Source organism: Semicossyphus pulcher, unplaced genomic scaffold (assembly GCF_022749685.1).
Source record: "Semicossyphus pulcher isolate SPU_LCO1_2020_fin unplaced genomic scaffold, fSemPul1.0.p SCAF_22, whole genome shotgun sequence".
NCBI classification, from domain to species: domain Eukaryota; kingdom Metazoa; phylum Chordata; class Actinopteri; order Labriformes; family Labridae; genus Semicossyphus; species Semicossyphus pulcher.
The window spans coordinates 18,903,575-18,914,706 of record NW_027211696.1 but is presented as its reverse complement, the minus strand read 5'-3'; the positions used below and the strand labels follow the sequence as shown (position 1 = coordinate 18,914,706).

Below are 11,132 nucleotides of genomic sequence, written 5' to 3'. Positions count from 1 at the left end.
TTTTAAAAATAAATTTCCAGCTTTATTACATTTTGCCTGCATCCCCAGATTTTTTTTAAATAAATTTGATTAAACATAAACATATAATGCAACATGTGAGCATAATATCCAAGGCAATAATAAAGGTATTATAACTAGATTTTGCAACAGGGCCCCTCTGCTAGTCAGCCCCTCACCCTAGATTTAATCCTGTTTTTAATCCAGGCTAGGATGAGGTCAACAAAATTGTTTTTTAGAAATACTGATTAAGTGTTGTGGATTGATCCTTTACTTAACTAAAAGTACGACCATAATGTAAATATAGTGCTTTTTTATTCATTGTAATTATATATCATCATATCATTTTATTTTTATTACTTGTGCATTATTTTAAAAGGTGCTTGATGAGAGGCTTATTTTGAGCTATACTGTATAGGATTGCAACTAATTATTATTTTCATTATGGAATAATCCGGCTAAATAATATGGATAAATAACCATCAGGATTACACAGGGGTCAAAGTGACAACTGCACAGTGTCTGTTTTGTCTAACTAACTATTTAAAAATGAATGACATTTAAAAAAAAAAAATTAAATAAAGAAGTAGAAAATGCAAATAAATACAGCTGTGAAGAAGCAGAAGAATATTCAAGTAAGTGCAATTATCTTAAATTAGTTTGTTGGAGGACCGACGGAGCACCGCGCGCTGCTTGACACAAACCGGAAGTGTTGCTCCTCTCTTGGCAGCGGAAGCCGGTGTTGTTGACACTTCGACAAGCGACAATGGCGACCGAAGTGCGGCAGGAGCTTGCACAGCTGATGAATTCAAGTGGATCTCACAAAGATCTTGCTGCCAAGTATGTGACGCTATATATATAATACATATTACTTGCTAATAGTTGCAATATGCTTTTCCAAATTAAGAAAGTTAACGCACCAGTAACTGATAGCTAGCAACGAGATAGCTGTGACAGAAGTAGCTAAGCTAACGTTAGCTGTCTACTTAGCTACATTAGCAGTAAATTAAGCTAAGTAAACGTTGACCGTTTGAGTAAGAACGCAACCGTTTTTCATAACTTATTGTACAGATTCCCATTTTAACATTACCTTCAAAAGCGGCGAGGCTGGGTATTGCCTGCACGTTTTTCTCATATATTATCATATGAGTTAGCATCTAGCAGCTACTGTTGACAGGCTAACAGTTGGTTCTGAGTACAACATGGGTTTAAAAGAGTTTGAACTAGGGCTCGTTCCCTCGAAATGGTATTTGACAAGAAATATACAGTCTACAAATGATAGCTCAATACTACTTCTGCTTCTTATGAAGGATTTTTTTCGAAATGTTCCAGTGGTTTCCATTTTATTGATAGTTCAACAGAGTATGGCTTTTAATGTGCTTTTAACTTGTGTTTTAATTGTTTGGACTAAAGTTTGTGACAAAACATCAGCCTTTAAATTTCCATTTATCAGTTGCACTCCCCCCAAAAGCAGTGAGCTTTCCAACCCGTAAAATCTTTTGCAGATATCGACAAATTTTGGACAAGGCCATACAGTTCACAGATGCAGACCAACTGGAATCCTTGAAGGCCTTTGTTGAAGCAAGTATGATGTGCCAGCATTCTTCTTTTTACCCATTTTTACATGTTGAAGTACATCTGGATGTAAACAGGTTACCCCACCATACATATGTGTATCTTTCTTTTGCAGTGGTCAATGAAAATGTCAGTCTTGTCATCTCAAGACAACTGCTCACTGACTTCTGCACACACCTGCCCAACCTGCCAGACGCCACAGCTAAAGCAGTGTACCACTTCACCTTGGAAAAGATTCAGCCGAGGGTCATTTCCTTTGAGGAACAAGTAAATACTCTCACACTTTCTAATTCTCCTAATTCAGTATCTGTTGTTAATTATTTATATGGTTCAAATTGTTATAGAAGTTTATAATAATGATATATTGTTACATGTCTTCAGGTAGCCTCAATCAGACAGCACTTAGCAACCATTTATGAAAAGGAGGGAGACTGGAGAAATGCTGCCCAAGTTTTAGTTGGTATTCCCCTGGAAACAGGACAGAAGTAAGTAACCTGCTGGCAAACTTTCTAGCCTTTTGTTGATTGCTATATATACACCAGTCTTTAAATATCTTTTAATTCCTCTCTTAGGCAATACAATGTCGACTATAAGTTGGATACATACCTGAAAATAGCACGGCTCTACTTAGAGGACGATGATCCAGTGCAGGCAGAGGCCTACATCAACAGAGCTTCATTGCTTCAGAATGAGTCCTCAAATGAACAGCTGCAGATACACTATAAGGTACACAATCCCTCAGTAATTTAACAGTTTTATCTGCATAACTTATAATTTTACAATTGAGTGCTTCAATACAATATTATGGAGACTTTGGAATAAACGATGTCGGTTAGCATTTCATGTCATTCTCTTTCTTCGTAGGTGTGCTATGCCAGAGTCCTAGACTTCAGGAGGAAGTTCATTGAAGCTGCACAAAGATACAACGAGCTGTCTTATAAATCTATTGTTCATGAGAGTGAACGTCTGGAGGCATTGAAACATGCCCTGAACTGCACTATTCTTGCCTCTGCAGGTACCACAAACACTAATGTGTTTAGGTAGATAAGATAATCTAAATCTACATAGTTGACGTATGGTTCTCATACCACAAATATTGTGATTTGTTCCAGGCCAGCAGCGTTCCCGTATGCTGGCGACTCTCTTTAAAGATGAGCGCTGTCAGCAGCTGGCTGCATACGGTATTCTTGAGAAGATGTACCTAGACCGTATTATCAGAGGAAACCAGCTGCAGGAGTTTGCTGCCATGCTGATGCCTCACCAGAAAGCCACCACAGCGGATGGTGAGTTAAGATAAATACATTAACATAATCTAAGGTTGAAAACACAAAAAACAAATGTTTTCTGTTGATAAACACCCTGAAAAATTGTCCAAGTATAAATGAAAACAGTTTTTTCTCTGGCAGGCTCCAGCATCCTCGACAGAGCTGTGATTGAACACAACCTCCTGTCTGCTAGCAAACTCTACAACAACATCACTTTTGAAGAATTAGGAGCACTGTTGGAAATCCCCCCAGCAAAGGTGAGACAGCAAGCGCATAAAATATTTTGAATGTCTTTCATCTTTCATTTTGTCTGGAAGGAGTCACAGAAGTTCAGTAAAGTAACTTCACTGCTTGAAAACTGAAAATTAATATTTATTTCTAGATATTTATAAAGTAACCTGCCATGTTTCACAGTGTAAGGTTTTCGGTTTCAGAGAATGTTATTCTTTGTCAACCAGTGTTTTACCTTTTATCTAACATTGCCTTTAAACTATATCATACATGTTTTCAAATTTACATTTAAATATTAGTATATAAAGTCTGTACTCTGGTTTTGCTTTGACCACACTGTTAACTTACTTTAGGCTCATTTCTGTCACTAGCAGTAATTTTGCATCTATTTATATTTGATGCATTCAAGCACCTTTCTGTAAAATTGCAACAGAAATATCTATAATGAAATTACTAACAAACACAAACCTTGCTGTGTTTCAAAAGAATGTCCAACAAATTAATGTTTTAGTGCATTGTGATCCATGTAGTGATACCTATTCAATTTCAGTACTGTGATTAAATTTGTTACATCCAAAAAACTGCTTTGTGCTGTTACTAAATGTTCTTTGTTTTCATCGTATTTATCTGTGTGCTGTGGTTTTACCATTTCCCATGATGCATCTTGAAATGTAGGCTCCCTTTGTTTCTCCTCAGGCTGAGAAAATAGCTTCCCAGATGATCACAGAAGGACGCATGAACGGCTTCATTGACCAGATAGACGGCATTGTACACTTTGAGAGTGAGTGTTTTTAGATTTTCAAGTTTCAGTTGAACCAAATCATACTTTTCAATCGAAGTCGACAATTATCAGCTAAATTCCAACACAAATGTCACTGTTCTTTTGACAGAAATGTCCATTGCACATAGTTTTGCTGCATCATCACTCCCCAGTTCCTACACAAAATTCTAACACAGTGGTGCTGTGATATTCTCCTCCTGGTTATTGTAATTTTACTTAAACGTTAAAAAAACAGCCTATAGAAAAGTTCTTGTTTGACCCAATCTCGGATCCCATTGGCTATAGTCTAACAACAATATAGCCTCTGGGCACACCTGCTTTTGCTCTCCACATGGACTGTTTTTCCTGCATACGCTGCAGCCTGCTGATACGTGACTGGTCAACGTTACCCAGACTACAAGCGTAGTACAGACAGAAACCAGCCTACAGATCACTGCCTACAGATTCTACATTTCTATGTAGAATTAGTAAATAGAGAGTATGTTTGATCATGTAAAGCTGTGTCGTTTGTTGTTTAGATATTTGAGTATGTAGATGAACTCTCTGTGGCCAATAGAGGGCAGCATGTACAAACATATAATGACTAAAAACAGCGCAAAGCATTTTTATCTTCTGATAGAAAGAAGTAAAAGTCACAAACAGAGTTGGAACATGTGAATTAGTTGCACACATGCCATAAAATGTAAATGTTTTTTAATGCCCTGTTTTGTTTTGTTTGATTCCTCTTTACCTCTGGCAGCTCGTGAACCACTTCCCACCTGGGACAAACAGATCCAGTCTCTGTGTTTCCAAGTCAACAACCTGTTAGAAAAGATCCGTCAGGCTGCTCCGGAGTGGGCGGCACAGGCTATGGAAACTCAGATGACCCAGTAAACACCCCCCGCCCTCCCATAAAAAAACAACCACCCCCTCAAGTGCTCCCAGTCCTTGTCCTGAAGTGTCCTGGTCAAAAACATCCCCACTGATGGAAACGCCCACAAAGAAGCTTCTGGTATCACCATCACTGAACACTTTTATTACTTTACAATGTTTCTCAATACAGATCTGTGTCCGGCGTAGACGCAAACACAGGAGAAGCATTATGTAACATTTAGGTGTGACTTTATTAAATTTACATGGCATGTTATAAATTTGTTTATTCAGATTGCTCATGTGCAGTAAGCTCAAAAGGAAGTGAAAGAGACGCTCATCTGGTCTGTTTCAGCTTTTCAGTTCCACTCATTCTGGTGTTTTTAAATGACACAGCAATATCTGTGTATCACATGGTTCTTGATTTATGGCGTCATGTAAACCTTCTCGGTCCACATTTGTAAGAGAATTAAATTCAAAGCTGAGACAAAGAGTTCAGCGGTCATTTAACTTTATTTTCTGCTTTGAAATGTTTCATATTTTAATTGCTCTTCATACAACAAAGTCATGCACAGCATCTTTCTCAGGAAGATCCTCTTCTAGCTAGCAGCGTGTTACTTTTTGTTTTCTGTGAGAAGTAGATATTCTTCTTAATGACCCCTGTGTTTCCGCTAGGATGTTTTTCAGTGGGGGGCAGGGTGTGTCAAAAAAATTCACCTCATTAATTACAGGCTTTGTGATTAAATGATCGCATATATCAGTGACACATCACATGTAGACTTCCACATCCACACTCTAATTGTTCTCTTTTCTTCACTTTATTAACTTTTAATTCACAATCTACTTTAATCTGATCCCTTTGCTTTGCTTCAGTCCCCCCAACACACCTGCACCTCTGCTCTCTGCGCAGCTGCTGGCCCCGCCCCCTCTTTCTGTCTGTCTCTCTGTCTGCTGTGTTGACTGTCTTCATCAGCAGTCTGTTTAATTAAGTCACAAAAGTTAAATATTTTCTCTCGCAATTCAGTTCTCCCAGCACGCGAGCCGCATGTGCACGAGAGGCATTATTAATGATGTAGCGATCAAAACAATCGATCGCTTCTGAATGACATCTGCAACTTTTTATAAGCTTTATAAACAGCAACAATCAGTGAATTTACAGTACGGACATACGGATGTACACAATAGGATTGTTTACATTGTATAACAGAACTGCATATGATTGTGTGTGGACAGAGAGCGTCCAATGTCAGACGTGTGATTGATGTCCTGTGACTCCTGTCACTGTTTCAGTGCTCTTCCTCAACGAAGAGAGCGGCCGAACGACTGTTCATTATGAGCGGACATCTCTGCGGAGTCGTTTAATTGCATCTTCGGTACACATAGAAATCTGAAGCAGCTAAAATGCTGCTACAAAATGTATGTAGCGGAAACACTGCACCCCCTCCAGTGAGAATCCAGTGTGTAACCTTGAAAACATCTCCATGTGGTGTTCTTCATGAACATATCAGGGACAACATCAGCAGTCATCTCCATGGCTGGGCCTGTCTGCTGTTAAACTGCAGTGTACCAAGGACAGGCTGAACAACACGTTTTCAGATTGGCAGGTTTGAGACGTCACAAACCTAAGGAGCCAATCCCGTTTGGCGATGCGCGAGCCAGCTGTAACGGTCATTGTGATTTCTGCAAACTCACTACTGACTACTCACGTCAACGTTACTACTGCTAATGACTACATTTCAAGCTAGCTAAGTGTCAACAAGTTGCCACTAAACGAGACGAGACGTGTTTTGTTTTGGCGACGGAGCGGGCGGTTGGAATTTGCATAGTGGACTGCAATATTTATCTCATCTCTTCTGTTGAATCTCACACAGAGCACCCTTGTTTTGTGAGGTGAATCAGGCGGTTTGTTTCTGTAGAGATTCATCGTGTTCGTTAAATGTTAAAAAAATGCATCATTTTCTGAAAAATTAAACTTTAATTTTAAAACAGTTAAGCTGCTATAATGCATACAGTATAAGCATAAGATAAGCAGAGGTTGTTATACTTCTGTCTTAGTAGTTGTAATTTTAATCAGATATGAACCTGACAGAAGTTGTGCTGTTGTTTGGGAAGGTTACTATAACTCATATCCAATAAACTTAATTAAACAAGTCAATATTTACTCAGTGGACATGCAGGATACAAAGATGGCAAACAACAAAGGATCATAATAAAAAGTGTTTGTGTAACTTCAGCCTGGTAATTGTCGGCAAGAGCCTCCTCCTATCATACAGAGATGACGGTACAGCAACAGAGTTAGAATAATCTGTTACTCTCGCCCTGTCAACTTAAAACAAACAATAAGTTCATTGCTAGTTTTGGTTTCTAAAAATGATTTTATAATGAAGATAACAAAGTTTGGTCAGGTTTCTTCAAACTGGATATCAACATAAACTATTTTACTGCCGATAAGACGAGGCCAAGAGTCTGCAGCCGCTTCAGCAGCTCCGTGAGGCTGTAATCGAGCAGAATCCGATCAATGATAATGCTAAAGTTAAATAAGCTTGTCAGCATGCTAATGTTTGCTTATTTGCATAAGACAAAGTACAGCTGCTGCCCAGGGGAAAATGCAAATTCAAATTTAGTCAAATTAGGGGATAATCCGTCCGTCCATCCATCCATCCATCCATTATCTATACTGCTTATCCTGTTCAGTGTCACTGGAGCCTATCTCAGCTGTCATTGGATGATAGGCGGGGTTACACCTGCACAGGGAGAACATGCAAACTCCACACAGAAAGGCCCCCTACGTCTGAACCAGGATTCGTACCAGGAACCTTCTAGCTTTGAGGCGACAGCGCTAACTGCTGCACCACCATGCCGCCCAAAAACTGCTCATCCATCCTGTCGCTGTTGAAGGTCTGTGGAGGATTGAGTGATGCTGCAATCCCTAAAGCATCTCTTAAAATATCTTAAAGTATCTAAACCAATCCACAATCAAGTAGAAAAAACGTGAAAACATCTTTAAATTGTCTTTATTAAAAAATATGTCAGAAGTTCAGCAGTTTCTATTTGATAAAGTTCAATAGTTCAACTTTAATATAATGGGACCAAAGGAAATTGAGGAACTGCGACATGCCGAGTTCATGCCTGCAGTCACAATTTAATCGCAGAAACAAGAACTTAATGACACGATTTCGCAGTGAAAAGAACTCTTGTTCACATCCCGTCAGCTGATAAAATAACGATTTACAACAGTTGCAGTAAATCACGGTGCTGTGCTCCACCCTGAAGGTGTGTCACAGCAAACTAATGTTTAACTTCAGTGGAACAAGGTTGGTACAAAAGAAGCAAAGGCAGTAATTAATAAGAAACAACTTTATTTTCTCATGTTGATCACAGAGAGTGTTGCTGCGAGCAGACCTGGCTGGTGTCTCAGAAGCATCTAGAAAGAATAAAGCAGACAAGGTGATTTTTTAAGCTAACACAACAAGCCATGGCAGAGTACATCTGAGGTGTTTTTAAATGACGCGTACCCCTTCAGAAAATGCCCTGCTGCTTCCTGCGGTCAATGTCTCTCTTCAGTTGGCAGGTGGAACAGACCGGACAGCACGCGGTCATCATGTAGTCGTTACACATGGAGCCCTGAAACACAAACAGTCACATCAGTCTGAGAAGGTGCAGCTCTGAGTCAGTGCACATTGCCTGAGTAGATTTCCTCTAATTTTAATAACTTCCTCCTCTGACTTAATCCCTTTTACCTGCCACGTGAACTGCACGTCACACTCGGCATTTTACCTTTTTCCCCAGACAGTTTGTTTGTTGTGGAAACTTCTTCTTTTGTTTGTTGTTTGTTGTAGAGATTTCTTCTTCCTCTAAAAGATTTTTTCTTGCACTTAAACTAAGTTTTCAACTTTTTCCTTTAAAGGCAGAAAAAAAATCTTCCACTGATTTATTTTTCTAAAACTTTCTAATACTACATTTTGACGACAATCTTGACACTATTCTTCCGATTTTTTACCTTTTTATCAACTTTATCTTCACAATTATGATTTCTTTCTTGTTGTTTCAACTTAATTCTAAACATTTCAACTTTATTATTCGCTTTTTTGACTCTATTTTGACCATCTTTGCATTATTCTTAATGTTTTAACTCTATTTTCAATATTTGAACTCAAAATGCAAAAAAAAGAACATCTTCCTCTTCCCATTTATTTCTTCTTATTCCTCAAACTAATACTGAAAGTTTGGCTTAATTCTGAACATTTAAACTTAACTCTTACACTTAATTATTTTTATTTGTTTATTTGACAGGGACAATGCACAGCTTCTTAGCTGCACCAGAGTTTGCTACAAGCTAATCCCTGCGCAGGAAACGGAGAATAAAAACACAATTACAAGTAAAAGCAAGACGAGGTCAAAACCTAGCATGTGACTGAGCGCATCAGGTCAATGTGCGCTTTTGTTGGCAATGTGTAACAAGGACTGTCTTTATGAGGCCGCTGACAACATGTTTGAAAGCAGGTGCGCGCTGCAGACGTAGGTGAGGACAGCGGAGGAGCAGTGGAGGAGCAGCCCCGCCTACTCCCCGAACAAAGTATCCAGAGCCGTATAGACAGAGAGGAGCGTCAGTGGAGGTCCAATATGCTCCATGATCCGCCATTGAGAAGACGCAACTCTCTCTCTCTACGGCAGTGAAAGTACCCTCACTCACTCACTCAGTCAGTCAGTCACATGCAAATCATATTCACTGTCTTGTTACCTGACAATAAAGCAGCTGTTTTACTGCACTGACCTTAAGTCACCCAGCTCCATATTTCCTCTGCAAACTTACCTTTATGTTGTATTTGGTCCTGTAGACGCTTCGGATGGGCATTCCCAGACCACACAGGCAGCACTCGTCCATGTCACTGGCGATGGAGCAGCCGAGGCACATGTAGCAGAAGCAACCGTAGCAGCCTGTTCACCAGGGGAATAGAAATGCATTAAGGAAAACACAAAATCTAGCATGCGAATGAAGTTTGCGTGATCAGATTTCCCATTAAGGACGAGTGCTCACAAGTTCCACAGTCAGTGCAGCAGTCAAGCACGTTGGTCTGGAACTCAGAGGGCTGGTAGCGTCCTGGTTGGTTGGTCACAGCCATGATCAGAGTAAATCTGTAGGATAAAGAGGCTTCTTTTTACCAATGCTCCTTTGTCCTTGAAGAGTAAAGAAGAGTAAAGGTCGTAACTTTTGTATTTTCCCAGCAGAGATGAATATAAATTTCACCCTTTTTTTTTTACATCAAACAACATGGACTGAAGTTTGGGATCCAAGCTTTGCAGGTAAATCTTACCAGATGTTTGCAGAGTTGAAGGATGGTGACTCTGAGAGAGTTTCCAGGATTACAGCAGTGCAAGTCCTTATAAGAGGTCGAGCAGGTGACTAATATGGTCAGAGACTTTATCACTTTTATTGTACACGCACTTCCAGCAAAGAGGTTACTAAACACGCCTACAGCAAACCCACACTGCTGCAATAAGCCTTTAGGATAATACACACTTCTCTCCTGTACTTCCCTTTGTGTTGTTATTTTAGGGAACACACACACACACACACACACACACACACACACACACACACGTGCATTGAGGGTTTATCTCATGATTGTACAGGTGAACGTTAACCACCTCACAATTTGAATTAAAATACACTCTGACATTATCTCCTGCATCAGAAATTATTGTTATATTGCGTTTTCACAGTCCTGTTAATTAACAAACTAGATTTTTTTATTGTTTATGAGTGTCTCTAACAGCAGGCGTATCAAAGATCAGAAAATGTTTTGAACACAGGACAAATTCAGATCAGCAAAACATTTGTAGTTTGTTCCTTTCAGAGTCCAGTTGTTTGCCACCAAGATATTCTGCAGCATGCATCGTAAAGATATGAAGTGACAAAACCTTTTTTCTTCTTGTATTTAAGTATGTTCATCCAAGAACTGCGCTTTGGTACAGGTCTGAGGTATTTGTCGTAAAGTAATCACACTTTTTATATGAAGCACCTCTCCAAAACCACAAAGTGCTGTACAGTACCCACAGTTAAAAACAGGAAATGACATATGAAACAACAATAAAAACCACACAGAAGAGGCCTGCTTTCCGGGTCACTTGCTCCTAAATTAATGCAGTGCCAAACAAAACCATTAAACTGCCTAATTGCTCTGAAAAAAGGTAAGGTTATTACCGTACAAAATGTAACAAAGAGGCTCATAATTTAATGTGAAAACTGAGTTTAATAAAATTCCTCTAAAAGGAATTTAAAGGCTCTTCTTTTAGAAACAAAACAAACATCAGCTAGCAATCGCACACCTAACATGCTAGCACAACAAAAATGCTAGCTGTGAGACTTCATTACAAATAAATACCATACAAAATGCTTTCAAAAGGCTAACAATGTAATATATAAAAATGTA

The 11,132-nt window shown here is 39.2% G+C and overlaps 2 protein-coding genes across 2 annotated transcripts; one reads left to right on the top strand and one right to left on the bottom strand.

The window, feature by feature from the left end:
- Positions 1-762: 762 nt before the first annotated feature.
- cops4 (COP9 constitutive photomorphogenic homolog subunit 4 (Arabidopsis)) lies at positions 763-5,191 on the top strand. Its single transcript, XM_069673337.1, has 10 exons — positions 763-837; positions 1,503-1,582; positions 1,688-1,839; positions 1,954-2,057; positions 2,145-2,298; positions 2,437-2,587; positions 2,685-2,855; positions 2,979-3,094; positions 3,765-3,849; positions 4,589-5,191. Exons 1-10 carry the CDS (start codon positions 764-766, stop codon positions 4,720-4,722), a joined length of 1,221 nt encoding a protein of 406 aa, XP_069529438.1. The 5' UTR covers position 763; the 3' UTR covers positions 4,723-5,191.
- Positions 5,192-8,068: 2,877 nt separating this feature from the next.
- On the bottom strand, positions 8,069-10,096 carry LOC138602364 (placenta-specific gene 8 protein-like). Its single transcript, XM_069673844.1, has 5 exons — positions 10,014-10,096; positions 9,737-9,834; positions 9,512-9,636; positions 8,214-8,322; positions 8,069-8,122 (listed from the first exon to the last, which is right to left on the bottom strand). The coding sequence occupies exons 2-4, from the start codon at positions 9,819-9,821 to the stop codon at positions 8,218-8,220; spliced, it is 315 nt and encodes a 104-aa protein (XP_069529945.1). The 5' UTR covers positions 9,822-9,834; positions 10,014-10,096; the 3' UTR covers positions 8,069-8,122; positions 8,214-8,217.
- Between the last annotated feature and the right edge of the window lie 1,036 nt (positions 10,097-11,132).

Coding starts and splice junctions, on each gene's coding strand:
- cops4 (XM_069673337.1), top strand. CDS start 764: ATGGCGACCGAAGTGCGGCAGGAGCTTGCACAGCTGATGAATTCAAGT. Junction 2,299..2,436: donor AGCTGCAGATACACTATAAG/GTACACAATCCC, acceptor CTTTCTTCGTAG/GTGTGCTATGCCAGAGTCCT. Junction 2,856..2,978: donor GAAAGCCACCACAGCGGATG/GTGAGTTAAGAT, acceptor TTTCTCTGGCAG/GCTCCAGCATCCTCGACAGA.
- LOC138602364 (XM_069673844.1), bottom strand. CDS start 9,821: ATGGCTGTGACCAACCAACCAGGACGCTACCAGCCCTCTGAGTTCCAG. Junction 9,637..9,736: donor CTGCACTGACTGTGGAACTT/GTGAGCACTCGT, acceptor CCTGGTGAACAG/GCTGCTACGGTTGCTTCTGC. Junction 8,323..9,511: donor GGACCAAATACAACATAAAG/GTAAGTTTGCAG, acceptor TTTGTGTTTCAG/GGCTCCATGTGTAACGACTA.